The sequence below is a fragment of the Bemisia tabaci genome, chromosome 6 (genome assembly GCF_918797505.1).
Source record: "Bemisia tabaci chromosome 6, PGI_BMITA_v3".
In the NCBI taxonomy this organism is placed as follows: domain Eukaryota; kingdom Metazoa; phylum Arthropoda; class Insecta; order Hemiptera; family Aleyrodidae; genus Bemisia; species Bemisia tabaci.
This window is the reverse complement of record NC_092798.1, coordinates 34743029-34757661: the sequence shown is the minus strand read 5'-3', so window position 1 is coordinate 34757661 and position 14633 is coordinate 34743029. Positions and strand designations below refer to the sequence as shown.

The window sequence follows — 14633 nt, the reverse complement described above, 5'->3', positions numbered from 1 at the left end:
TCGGGGGCTTCTAATTATTTAATCCCAGTTAGTTGGTTAATCTATTAAGACGATCAGCAACTGGGTTATTTACGTTGAAGACTAGGAATTTAGCTTGAATTTTTTAATTCATTTGCATAAAGAGATTTAAAATTTCGGTAGTTACTTTTGGATCATCAGAACTTAAAGATAGATGTTTTAAGGAAGCACTGGAAAAAAAACACATTGGATCTAGTGTCCAGACTCTTGAAAACATCGACAAGAAAAAGGACTCTTGAATCTTGATTCAATCAGATTTAAGCTTAGATCAAAAGGAAATCCGCTCAAATTAAGAGGCTATTAAGAAATTCTATGTTGAGAAAAACTCTACCTACTATTTCTTAATAACATACAATGACCAACTGTTAAAACATGATTCTAGGCTCGTGTAATATACGGCTGCCACAGTGATGGAGTCCTCGCAATTTGGCAATCCTGTAGAGGAATATCGTGCAATTTATTGAAGATTTGAATATAGTTTCTTCTTTTCTATTCCCTTTTTTCCCTTTTGCACAAGTTTCTCTCCTCTCAACGTCGCGTCGTAGTGATATCGGGACGTGAGGCTTTAAACAAGCATCAATGTTGTCGAAACTTAACTTAGCACAAAAACTGATGTAATATATTAAGCACCTTATGCCCGAAACGCTAACTATTGGTCTTGGCGACATATTTTTCTACTTTAACAGTATTCGAGATACCAACGCAGCATGCACATAAAACTACGAGCAGATTTCGACCATTTTGAAAGAATTCAAGGATGAGGCTTTGTGAGAGGTGGACCAAACGTTTCTAATGAGCTTTGATAAAACTCAGAAACGCAAGAAACCTGTCAAAAGAACTTGTAGATTCATAACCTAACGGGCTCGCTGGTGACACAACACATCGATTTTATCGTTTAAAGTTGGAGGCAAGTTGCAGAGTCCTACAATGTAGCCCTTCATGCTTCATGTTTAGCTTCTCGACATGCAACGCTTGCTCAGGCGCGCCTGCATTCGCAAGTTTTGATACGTTCTTTACATGCCCTCTGTTAACAGTCAAATCTGGCATATCTGGAAATAGTTTTCACGGTTGCTTTGGTAAGTATTACGATCTAACGACTCGTATCCGTTCGTGCGCGCAAATATTTACGAATTGTGGTTCGTGCATGGAGATTCTTGGAAGAGTCGTAAGACTTTCCGTTTCAGGGGCCTTAGAGCTCCTAGAATCATGCTCCAGAGGTGCGCAAATAGAATTTTGCCGAGGTTTTAATAGTCTAAATCAAAGCATTTTCATCTCCTTGTCTCTTCACAATTCCACATGGTATTGTTATGAGAATGAGCTGAAAGAATTTGAACCAGCGATGTTCCCTGATATTCATGGCCGAAAAAGGAGACCCCGTAATTCTGCCGTGCACCGCAAAAACGCCGTAAACGCCATTTTACATTTTTTGGAAACAATGTATCATAGCAGAAAAACTTATGTACCTTGGGACAATGTTTTCATAGAATTCTTTTGCAAAGACTATCAAGAACTCAACCTGAAAATGCGAGGTGCATGGGTAAAACAGTTTTCATTTTATTAAGTGTTAAATTCCAAAAATAGAGGGAAAATCTTGAAGTAATTATCATAGCACGAATAGTGTTTTACGTGCTTTTAAGAGGAAACACATATCAGAATTCAGGGCGGTATGAAACGTAAAAAAGACATGAAAGATTGGAAATTTCACGAAGCTGTGAAATATTTCATATTTTCAGGGGCTAGAGTATACAACCCGCACTCAAACACACACAATTAGAAGAAAGTCACAATTTTTACATTTTGTGAATCATGAAAGAAACCGGTATGTTTCAACGTCTTTCATGAATTTCTGAAATATCATGAACTATTTCATGTGAAATGTCAAGATTTTATTTTTCATGAAATTTTGCCACCCTGTCAGAATTCTTAAATTCGTAGCTTATCTATAGTGGTTCGTTGCATCGTGGGGGGGTTTTCGCCATCCACCCTCCCTACAAACGGCACCACCGCGTCCGATATTTGCCGATCCAGCTTCGATTGCGAAACGCGACTACGATGGCGGGCCCGGTGATTAAAAACTGCACGGGACACGGCCGGGGCGGGCGGGCGCCCCCCGAAATTAGAAAACTCATAAATATGCAAACAGGAAACCGAACTATTAATAAGGATGCGTCCGGCGCTATCAAATATTTGTAGCTCATCCCGGCCCCGACGCACACACCCTCATATTCTCACACCCACACACTCACACACCCTCGGGCCGTTCGAGCGCCGGCGTTAATCGGGTAGTTTGCATGTTGTCCCGGTCCCCAGCGGCCCCGCTCCCAATTAATATCCCTTTTATTCCGGAGCGTCCTTTCGAAAAGGGGACAACCCCGATTTCCGGATGAGCCCTGGCGAGGGTTGAAATAATAGCCTTTCGGGGCTCATCTTTTAATTGGATATGATTCTTTTTGGAAATGACTCGTTGTCGTCCCCCGTTTTCTTTCTATTCCCCGGTGGAGTCGCGCCATCCACTCCAAACAAGACGTTTTTGATTCATTAGGTCTGGGAACGCGCCCGGAGACCTAGGCAACCCTTGCGATTTTTTTTTCGTCAAACCTCGAGGGGTTGGGGGTTGGTTGCAATTCATTTGCATCTTTGTTTTAGTTATGATAGTTTTATTTTTTTTTCTCCGATGGGTTGATTAATATTCATCGGCCTTCTATTTGTTTCGTTGTTAGATTAATGCCTGGTCGTTACAAAATTATGCATATGGAATTTCATTTGTATCGATACCGCTGACACCATCAGGAGTATAAGATCGCTTTGGAGGCGCAGATATAGTCGGATTGATTGCAAAAATAGGGATATTTCTTTGTTTCCTTGACAATCTCCATCCACAGTGTTGTGCTAAGGAGGAAAGCCATGTATGAAAGATCGAATGTTGCCAAATTTCCCATCTGAAAATATTTGTTTTTGAGGAGAGTCGTGATTATTTTTTCTTTAAATTTTCAGACACTTCAGATCAAATTGCGAACGAAATTCTCTAAAAAATTGAAAAAATAAAATATTCACTAATGTTCCCAGTGGCGTGGCGCGATTTGTGATGGATATATCTGATTTTAAACCTATGGAAAATTATCGATAGACAGGGTGTTCGCAATAAACACCTGCATGATCGATTCTTTCCCATCGCTTCAAATAGGGAATAATCGACAATAATCGAACATTCACGCCTCGCCACGGAATATTCCCGAAAATGTGTGATTATCAAAAGAATTTTGCAACGTCTGAACGCTCATACGGCGCTCTCTCTCTTAGTACGGCAGTATAAGCCTCATCCACAAGATCTACCTTGACCTCAGCTTATTTTTTCCAGTGGTTTAAAAAACTCTCATGCAGGCGAGTTGAAAGAAATACAAGACAAGAGAATGGAAAAGTCAATATTTACCTGACTCGAACGAAATTTCGCTGATCAATATCCAATGGAGGGAGAAGAAGAACTCGACTTTGACGTATTTGCCGACGCGATTGTAGAGAGGGATCGATATGTTTATTGCGTTGTCTGTTGTGTGCGGGTCCAGAAAGGGTGAAAATACCACCGGCTTGGCCTGGTACAAATCGCCCTCCAGACTCAAGTGGATTTGAGCTTTTGAAAAAATCTGAAAAAAAGAAAGAGTAGGGACTTAGCGGTTCGCTACATCCAACTTCAAAAAGACGAGAAAATAAACAAATAAGCGTATCGCATAGTAATATCACTCAGGAAATGCGGGACTGTAAGGGCACGTGGGAGAGGGGAGGGGCAGAAATACATAAAAAAAGGCTCACGACTTTGAAGGAAAAAGATTTCATTTCTTGTTTTCCTGGACTAGCTTCATCCTCCAGCTACCCTTTTTCGAGAATATCCAATGATGCTCATCTTCACACACTTCGAGAAGTATTTTATGGATGCATAATCGATTTAAATGATTGGGCGAGGAAAAAATGGAAAGTGAGTGTCAAAAATAAAAATAAGAGGACTTTGCAAATTTTTAAGAAGGCGCTATCATGTAATTAGAGAAAATTATGCTGTAAATCCGTAAAACGCTCTTCAAAATCAAAGGCAACGACCTTTCCCACCTGCTCGCTGCAGGGATATTCACGGGAGCGTGCGAACATGAAAAAACAACGAGTAAAAAAACCTAATGCTTTTTTAATGATTTCGAGCACGATCATTAAAAAACATGAACTGGTCTGAATCGGATGGCTTTTCACAAAATCAATTTATTCTTTAAGACCTTTCAGATACACACTGTTCATACATGTTGTTTTTCCGCTTTAAGAATATCCACGTAGGTTTAGCCTATAATTCTTCATTTTTCTCCAGTAATATATGTAGAGGTTGCCGAAATACCCTCGATTAAAAAAAAACAAAAACACGTACATCGTCACGAAAATCTCCGATATATTATTGTCAGCATTGTAAATTCAGTATTGTTTTTTGAACATGATCGTTCCTACTCCCACATCCATTTTTCGTTTCATGAAGTAAAGTGCAAATTGTTGACCATCAAAGATAGTTTAATGATCATAATTCATAAAATACGTAACGCTGAAAATAGGATTTTTATCTACTTTCCTTCGTAATGTGCCATTCACACAGATCTGTATTCCTCGAAACAATAACGCAGCGCCCAATCGACCTTTCTCCCCTTGAATTAATCCAGCGTTTTTTGATAAATTCTTGATGAAAATTTGGTGATTTTTCACCTAAAATTTTAAAAATAGCGTTACGCGGTTATTCCAATATTATGTTTCTCAATCCTGAAAGCCCATTTCCCCTATAACGCACCCGTAACGCAACCTCAGACCCCTGGGTTCCCCGTGGAGGGTTACGTATAATATGAACGGCCTCCTTGTATCTGCTGGGGAGCTTAAATCTTTCTTTCTCCCTAGCTGATGGCATTGCAAGTTATACGCGCTCAAAATACTCGCGGACCCTTTAAAACTTGATGTTCATTGAAAAAGAGAATCATATTATGCCTAGAGGTAAGAGATCAAACTGGAAAAGCGAGGGAAAAGCGGGAAAAATCAAGCATGTTTATCATGACTTCATTAACAATTTAGTGCCGAGTGCGAGGAGAGAGAAACAAAAATAAGGACAGAGACTTGGAAAATGATATTTGCAGCGCGGGGACCTCTGACTCGAGGGGGAAAAAGCTTTTAACTCGAGAAAAATATTGTATTTCGCCGGGATACTTAGGTAAATTATTTCTCGCGAGACGGCATCAAAATATAATATTTCAGTTTTATTTACACTTTCAGCATAAACTATGCAATGTTTTCGCAGTCGGCCCTTCTTGTTTTATTCATCTCACCTCGGCGATGGAATAACAGCCGAGGATGAAAAAAACGGAAAGTACGACGGATAACCGGAAATTTGCATTTCCGCCGTTAGCATTGACATTTTTTCACGGTCAACAAAACACGGCGAGGAGAGAAAAATAACAGATCTGCAAATAAATCATTCGCTTGATTGAAAGCACTCACTTTGAGCTTTCATTTTTACTGAAGATGGTCGAGGTATTGAAATGGATTTAGAGAAGGTAGTAATGCCGTGACTCGAGTCCAATGGACATCAAATATTGTGTTTTCAAATGCATCCTTTTTTCCGGTATTTGAAACGGTCTTGCGATCATTTTTAAATGGACTGAGTTAAGCAGAAAGGAACCAACCCACATTTAGGAAAAAATTGAGTTATGAGTGGTTTCAAACTCAACCACTGCTCTACTATCTATCGCCAAAAATTCAAAGTTTTTGTTGGAGCAACTTTTGCAGAAATTGAACTTGAAGTTTATCTTTTACATTGAGTCTTATGCAGGAGCCAAACTTTAAACCTCTTTTTCTCGGTTCGATCCCGATGTGGCTTGGTTCCTTTCTGTTTAACTCTGTCCAAATGTAAGATGACCAGTCTAGTAAGATTTCAACCATAATCATAAGCACCAACTCCCCTTCAAACTTGACTGAGGTCAAGTCCTTTGATATTCCGCATCAAGAATGACTTAAATTGCTCTTTTTAATTGTCTTCAAATATAATAACGTAATCGGAAATGCCTGTCGATGACGTCATCAAGAACGTCCGTTGATTTGCTCATCGAAACGTCCTTGTGGAGTCAGCAGGAAGCCATGATGACGTCATCGGAAAATCCTGTTGATGACGTCATCATGGCTTCCTGTTGGCGTTTTCAGGTTGGCTAATTCATCGGCCGATTCAAACCTAGGTTGCGACTAAAATACGAAAATCTGCTCAGCTTTTTTCAATAAAGTAAGAAAGATGATAGGGCTTCTACGACACTGGCATCTATGGCTATATTGAACTAGAGTACCTATATAGGGAGAGTATGGACAACTCGAATTATGTAGCTCTTAGGGTCCAAAAGGGTAGGTAACCTTTGAAAACGAAATATGTCACTGCCATTCTTTAGACTCTAACATCACACGCAAATGGACAAGAAAATTCATAAGTAAGCATTTTTCCGCAAAAATGAGTAAGTTTATACAAAAACCAAGTCAAAAACGTGCTTTACCAACGACAGTTCCCAACAATTGTGATTGTAAATCACTCTGGATAATTTGAATTAATAGATTGCCTACCCTTTTGGGGTCTAAGAGCTCCATCACCTAACCTCAAAATTTTCGACATGTTAATACTCTCCCTATACAGGTACTCTATATTGAACATGCAACAGACCAATGATCTGTTTTTTTCTCTTTTTTTCCTCGATTGGATCGTTGCAGCACACCAAAATAAAAAGTAAAAAAAAACCCGCACTGGGGGAAAAAAGGAGGATAAACAAGGGGAAGCAAACGGAAATGAAGAGAGGCGGCGCGAGCGACACGGCGATTTACATAGAGAACTGCAAGGAGGGGAGTAATTGTGTATATATTAAAATATTTCTCAAATAATACGCGAGGCATCAATCATGGCCCGCTGAGTTCTCCTTTCCTGAGCACCGAGGGCGAGGGGGAGGGGGTGAGGGGTGGGCGCGATGATGGATGAAGGTATGAGGTGCAGATTGGGTTTGGGTTTTAATCCGCCCCGAATCTGAATCTGAATCCTCTGGCAGTGTTGCCGATGGACCGCTAGGCGGGGTAAGAAATTATAAGCACAATAATCTCTGTTTACAGAGAAACAACTTAAAACGGGACTAAGGCCGCAAATCATACAAAAACCCATAAAATAAAATAAGAAACCCGGGATCGCAGGAATCACACCCGCATTTTCAACCGGCAAAACAAGAAAAATTAAAAGAAAGGACACTATGAACCTCACCGATGTTATAGTGAGACTGTTTCTTTTAATTTTTCTTGTTTTGCCGGTTGAAAATGCGGGTGTGATCCGTGCGAAACGTCCCGGGTTCTTTATTTTATTTTATGTGTTTCTTTTTATTATTTGCGGCCTTAGTTGTTTCGAAACGCGAAACGTCCCGGGTTTCTTATTTTATTTTATTTTATGTGTTTCTTTCTATTATTTGCGGTTTTAAGTTGTTTCTCTGTTAATGTTCCGGACCGATTAAATTGTATTTTCTATCCCTGTTTACTTATCAAAGTTTCACTTGAAGCACGCCAGACATCAACAATTCAGAACTTTTTTTCGGGGGGGGGGGAGGGTGTATGAGGCCAGAAATCCTGCTAAGACTGCAATTTTTTATAGCAATTGCAGATAATAAAATGAGTTCACAGTCAACTTACTTTCACACAATACGTCGCTTTTCTAACGCAAGGGCGTATCTCTATGTCAACATGAGCCCAGGCAGGTGTAGCGTAATACGGAGAGCCAGGCTGTCATCAGAAGAGCAACGAATAGTGAAGAAAAATTCGGTGTAAATTTAGGGAAAAAATTTATAGCAGTGCTTTCGGAAAGGTAACTTTGTAATTGAAAAACTACGTCGCACAATCTTAGCAACATCGGAAGACTTACACTATACGCCGTTTCACCGAGGAATACCTCAATTTCGAAATTTAAAAAATCTCATAAATACGTTGATTCTTGGCATAAGGTCGCAAGTTCTTTTTGGCATTTTAATGTTTCTTTTTACGTAATTTTCGTGTGGATTAATAGCCGCAAGAATCGGAAATTTTTAATGGAAAATTTTCTCCAAATGTTGGCCATATTTCAGCATAAGAATTTTAATATTTTAAATCAGGTTTTGCAAATTCGCTCTTCAGTTGATGTTGATCTTCCTGAATGTTTTCAACGTGTTCATGGAATTTTGATGAGAAACCTATACTAAGGTACTTTCATTCTCACCATATTAGATAGTATACGCTTTCAAATTTCATCCGGAATCGCTCTAAAAATCGGGGCGAATCGGCAACGTAGCGGGACTTGGTTCTCATTTCCACCCCCTCCAACCCCCCTCCCCTCGGCCGCAAATATAATCTTCATTCCTCTTAATAAGCCGCGGCAAGCGCCCGTGGAGGCGATCATGACTGCGCGGTTATTGAATCTTATTTATTTATCGACGCTTTGAGGTGTGGCGAGAAAAAAAAGCCCCTCGTCGGGATCGTGTCCCTCGGATGGCGGGAATTTGTATAGGCTTCGCTGTGGAAAATCGTCACCGCAGCATTGTTTCATTTACACGCACGAGAAAAAGTTTAGTCAGAAATAGAGTCCCTTTATACTGAGAGTCAAAACAATGTGAATCCATTTCTGATTGGTTCCCGTATTTTAGGCCTTCACAGTGTCACAAACAGGAATAAAGATTACATTTTTGCCGATTGCAAAGATTATAATCTGGAATGGACCAGGGAATTATGGGTTCGGCAAGAAACAAACGGAATAGGAGAAGGAACGGAGAAAGGAATTTCAGAATGGGCTGATCAAAGATTACAAAAAACGTTCAATTTCTGTAATCTTTATTCCCGTTTGTGACTCTACAAGGGGGTGTCGTCTTGAGTCGTCTCAGTATAAAGGGACTCTAGTCAGAAAACCTGCCGTGATCCGCTTAAAAGGAATGGAATTCCAACATGTGTCGAAGTCAATAGCTATTTTGCAACTCGGCAACACTGTATTTCCTCCATTAAAGTCCGTTGAAAATATCGATTGTAGGTGAGATAAGCTGCCCCACAAAGTATCGATTGTTTTACATACATTTAAATGGAGGAAAACAGTGTTGTCGACTTTCAAGAATCGCCGTTGGTCGAAGCTCGGGAATCCGCGGATAAAAACTACTTTTCCGGGAAACTTTGACGGAGAAACAAACTGAATAATATACGCGTTAATCTCTCACACTTTGAGGAGCCACCGGGAGAATTCTCGGGAAACTTCCCGTCAATTCTCATAACCATTCCCGGACCTTGACTTTCCCAGAAAAATCTGATCCTTAGTCGGGGCTTTTCGATTTGACTCATACATCTGGCTAAATTTTCTCTGAAAATGCGATGGTGTCACTTATTTTGTTGAAAATCATCTTTTAGGCTCAAAAAGGCTCTTAATTTTAAGGTCGTAATTGGATAAGTACCATTTTAATATGAGAAAGTATGTATTGTTAACATACACATTGCATAGTTGTCATTCTGTGTGGAAATTTCAATTGCTATTGACTGAATAAAGGAATGGATTTCCTCATTAACTGCTTCTTCGCTGAAGCCTCATCTACATCTTAAATACTTTTCCTTACGTTTAGGGTCTTATTTTAGACAAAACCAGTGGAAAAATCTATCGTTAGCAGAGTTTCACAAAAGTTTAGATGGTAAATCAAGACCCCCAACAGGTGTGAAGTTTTATTGTTTGTCACATAATTTTATGTGAAGATCCAGCTAGATATTTAGAGGTACTTCAGATCCAATGACGGTGACTAAGCTGACCTATGGGTCATACAACTACTTTTTAATCTGTTTTTCGCTTGCTCGGCACATGGCTAACAAAAATTTAGACATGAGACATAATGATGGTGTTGTCTGCCAGGACGTTATTCCAAACCAATCGCGATTTACATATGTACACGGAGGAAAAAACTTCGTGCGTGGGACCCGAAGTTTAGGTTATATGGATCTCTGAAGTTTTCGGATTGAGCATCTGAACAGTTTGGATCACACATCTGAATCTTCAGTTCTTACATCTGAAGTACTTCGGTTTTCACATCCGAACAACTTCGGTTCTCACATCCGAAAAACTTCACTGAAAAAACGAGATTAGGGCTGGGCCTTAGAATTGCTTCACCTCCACCGCCGCAGGGGCAGGCCCTGCGCGGGTAAGGCCCAGCCCTACCTGGACAGGGTCTAGCTCTTACCACGTAGGGCTGAACCCTGAAGCAGGTAGATTTGGGCTCTACGCGCGCCGGGCCTGTCCCTATGGCGGTGGAGGTGAAGCAATTTTACCTACCCGGTTAGGGCTGGGACCTTCGGTGCAGGTACCAGCCCTAAACTCGTTTTTTCCGTGTTCGGCTCTCACATCTACAGTACTTCAGACGTAAGAACTGGAGTTTCAGATGTGTGATCCGAACCTCGACAGCTAGACCTAAAGTGTTCAGATATGCTGAATCCGAAAAATTCAGAGATCCATATGACCTAAACTTCGGGTCCCACGCACGAAGTTTTTTTCTCCGTGTAACTACATCATCCTATATTTTACAATTTTTTAGCAGAGAGAGGGGTCCGGAAAGGTCGATAAAACCTTCAAGAGGTTTCACACCCGACAACGCCGCAACAAATGTAGCTAATCGTCCAGCCGAGAATAAGAGCTGGCACGGAACAAAACAACCAAACTTCTCGAGGAAGCAATGAATAAATTCACGGTATTTGGCCCAGCTACTTGGCCGCCGCCGCCGCTATTCATGGCCGGAAAGTTTCGTCGACGTTTTTCCGCGAACCGTTCACGGTTCTTTGATTTCCGAAAAGGTACGTCCCGGGCCGGGCACGCCGTCTCCCCGTCTTGTTCGCCGGCGAAACTTCGCGAAGAGTTCAAGCTCGTTTAATTCCCCGTTCCGCGCGCCGCGCGCCGTGCTTCCATCCATCCGAAAAAATCATATCAATAATGCCGACATCAAAGGAAACCTGCGTCTCGGTCGTCGAGAACTTTATTAAGCTCGAAAGCTTCTCCGCCGTGCTCAGGAAGAACGCCTTATCAACATTCGAGAGTTGCCACATTTCCTTCGATAAAATGTTTATTTTTTTAGGAATGTTATGAATATTCTCCCTTGAAATTTTGAAGAACTTTATGTGAAATCGCGTACAAAATTATCTGAGAAATCGAAAGAAAAATATTCATAAATTTACCAGGAAATTTGTGGTTTATCAAGGGAAATTTGGCAACGCCTGAGGGTTCATACGGCGTTTTTCCTCAGCACGGCAGTTCTCCAAGCTCCGTATCGGGGTTTCATCCGGCCTTTTTGCGTCGTGCTCGCGACGTGAGCTTAATTTCAGCATGATCACGATTTTTAGCCTCCAGGAGCCGGAAGTCAAAAACCGTTAACCTTTGAATACGCTCATCAGATGAACCTCTTTAACCGTGGATTACTCTGAGTATTCTTGAAGGATTTTCTGGATCTTAAGGTGATGGCTTTAATCCGACTAAATTCTCAACGGTCAGTGACTTTTGAAAAGAAAGATTTTCAGAATCGCAGCTTGTCTAATAGACCACAAGACACCACTGGAAAAAAAGTCGCTTGGATCTTGAGTCCAGACCCTTAATAACATTGAAAAGAAAAAAAACGCTTGATTCAATCCAATTTTCCCTTATATCGAAGAGCTGAGCCTCTTGATTTCGGCGGATTTCCTTTTGATTCAAGCAATAAGTCCGATTGAATGAAGAGTATTTTTTCTTGTCAATGTTTTTAAGATTCTCTATACAAGTCATCCACTCTAAATCCAAGCGACTTTTTTTCCAGTGGCAGAGCAAGAATTGGACGTTTAGTAGATCTCGACGGTGAAACTACCAAACTACGTACCTCAGCTTGCGACGTTGCGGACTTCCTAACATGACATTTCCTTCATGACTTTTTTTCAAATGAAAAACTACTCAACATCAATTCTTGAAAATTTCCGCGATTTTTCCTCTCCAGGCGAAGAAAACTCTGTGGAAACGTTAAGGAATGATATTGATTTGTCCTCCTCCAAAAAAATAAAATGGGAGCGGAGATTTTTAAACACCGCAAACGAGGTACGTGGTCTGGTATTCATTTCTTCACTTATGCATGAACGGGATTTGAAAACGTGAATGCATCCATTGTATTTTAAGTAAAACTTCGATGGAAAAACCTATATTTTAGTGCTTATTTTTGCTCTCTGTCCAGTGGTCCATAAAATATTGAAATTTTCAACCAAATTCCGCTGCAGATTTCACTGCAAAAAAGAAGAATTTTGATACTACCGGGGGAAAATCGCTGATCAGGAAAGAGCTTGATGCAAAAACGGCTTTTTTCGCCCCCCCTCTGGAAGTTCTTCAGACTTTGTCTATTGCTTACTCATACTTGAGCGCTTCTTTTCCCAAATTTTCAGACTCCCAAAAAATTTTTGGGGGGGGGGAGCTAGGAGGGGTGGAAGTCAAAACCTGTGAACCTCGATATCTCTTGAACAAAGAAAGATATCGAGGTCCGGTTTGGACAAAAAATCGTCTAAAATTGCATACTTTAAGATTCTAAAGGTCGAAATCCCGATATCACATTTTTAAGTCAACATATGTGCTTTTTCCAGTTTTTAGGTCTAGAAAATTTCTTTTAAACGAAAAATTTACAAAGATTTCAATTTTTTATTTGAACCAAAACCAGTTTTTTACATTGTTCGTCTTTTTCCGCATCCAACGAGTGGTCCATTAAGCTGGAGAACCAAACGGTTCCGGAGTTATGATCGATTGAAGTTTCCGCTCAACGCGCGCCGACCGATTTTCGCGCGCAAAAAAGTCGGATTTGACTGTTATTAGATCAGATTGAATGTTCAAACTGAGCAAAATGCTTTAATAGGGACTCTTGAGGGTCGCTGAGTTCAGAAATTACAGATACTTCCAAATAATTTACGTTTTTAAAATTACAGTTCCGGAGCGCTATTTTAGAGGCCCACTGAGCGCCGACCGGTCGCTCAGTGGTCCTGTCCAAAGCTGCAATTTTAAAAACGTGAATTTTTTGGAAGTATCGGTAATTTCTGAACTCATCGACCCTCAAGAGTCCCTAATAAAGCATTTTGCTCAGTTTGAACATTCAATCTGATCTAATAACAGTCAAATCCGACTTTTTTGCGCGCGAAAATCGGTCGGCGCGCGTTGAGCGGAAACTTCAATCGATCATAACTCCGGAACCGTTTGGTTCCCCAGCTTATTGGACCACTCGTTGGATGCGGAAAAAGACGAACAATTTAAAAAACTGGTTTTGGTTCAAATAAAAAATTGAAATCTTTGTAAATTTTTCGTTTAAAAGAAATTTTCTAGACCTAAAAACTGGAAAAAAGCACATATGTTGACTTAAAAATGTGATATCGGGATTTCGACCTTTAGAATCTTAAAGTATGCAATTTTAGACGATTTTTCGTCCAAACCGGACCTCGATATCTTTCTTTGTTCAAGAGATATCGAGGTTCACAGGTTTTGACTTCCACCCCCTCTAGCTCCCCCCCAAAATTTTTTGGGGGTCTGAAAATTTGGGAAAAGAAGCGCTCAAGTATGAGTAATCAATAGACAAAGTCTGAAGAACTTCCAGAGGGGGGGCGAAAAAAGCCATTTTTGCATCAAGCTCTTTTTCGTGAAATCATTCAAGTTGAGTCTGAGTTTCCTCCTCGTCAAAAATCTTCCTAGCGATTTCCATTTTCTCAGCTGCCACCCACTCTGTATCCCGCACCTACTTGGCACTAAAAAAATACTCGCGATAAACTAATCTGAATTCCAGGATGAGATACATACGAAGCGAACGATTTGGGCATAAACGCACTGGAAAAAAAAACACATTGGATCTAGAGTCCAGACTCTTGAAAACATTGACAAGAAAACGGACTCTAGATTCAATCAGATTTAAGCTTAAATCAAGAACCAAGCCTCTTAATTTGAGCGGAAATCCTTTTGATTTAAGCTTAAATCTGATTGAATCAAGATTCCATTTTCTTGTCGATGTTTTGAAGAGTCTGGACTCTAGATCCAATGTTTTTTTTTTTTTTTTTTTTTTTTTTTTTTTTTTTTTTTTTTTTCCAGTGCATAAACGTGATCAATCGAAATAGGATGGAGATGGTAATTACCTGTACATCGCCGTCCATAACGTGGCCCACGTGAACCTTCATTGAGATGAATTCTCGGACGGTCTCGAACTGGAACATGAGTTCGAGGGGGGCGGCCGAATCCGCCGATTTGAGCCAGCCGACCCAGCGACTCCCCGATTCCTCGTCGCGCGAGTCGTGGAGGAACTGTGGGGTCCCGTAGAGCCCGTCCGTCAGCTGCCCCAGACCGCCCCGCATGATCCCCCGGTCGATGAACCCGTCGTAGCTCCGGTCCACCAACCCGTTCGAACCTTGCGGCGCCGAGTAGCTCACGATGTACTCTGCCAACAGAAAATTAATTACAAATTAAAAATTAGAAATAAATTAAGGGCGATTAAGTAAACAAGAAACAAGATTGAAAAAAACGAGCACTGGAAAAAAACACATTGGATCTAGAGTCCAGACTCTTGAAAACATTG

The 14633-nt window shown here is 40.7% G+C and overlaps 1 protein-coding gene across 1 annotated transcript in view; it reads right to left on the bottom strand.

Annotated features, from left to right (window-relative positions):
* LOC109042981 (discoidin domain-containing receptor 2) overlaps window positions 1-14633 on the bottom strand; it is a 337676-nt gene that overhangs the window by 28723 nt on the left and 294320 nt on the right. Inside the window, exons 6-7 of the mRNA XM_019059980.2 lie at window positions 14197-14495; window positions 3449-3659 (exon numbers count right to left, since the gene is read on the bottom strand). Coding sequence (XP_018915525.2) covers window positions 3449-3659; window positions 14197-14495 — 510 coding nt within the window. The remainder of the gene's footprint in view (window positions 1-3448; window positions 3660-14196; window positions 14496-14633) is intronic.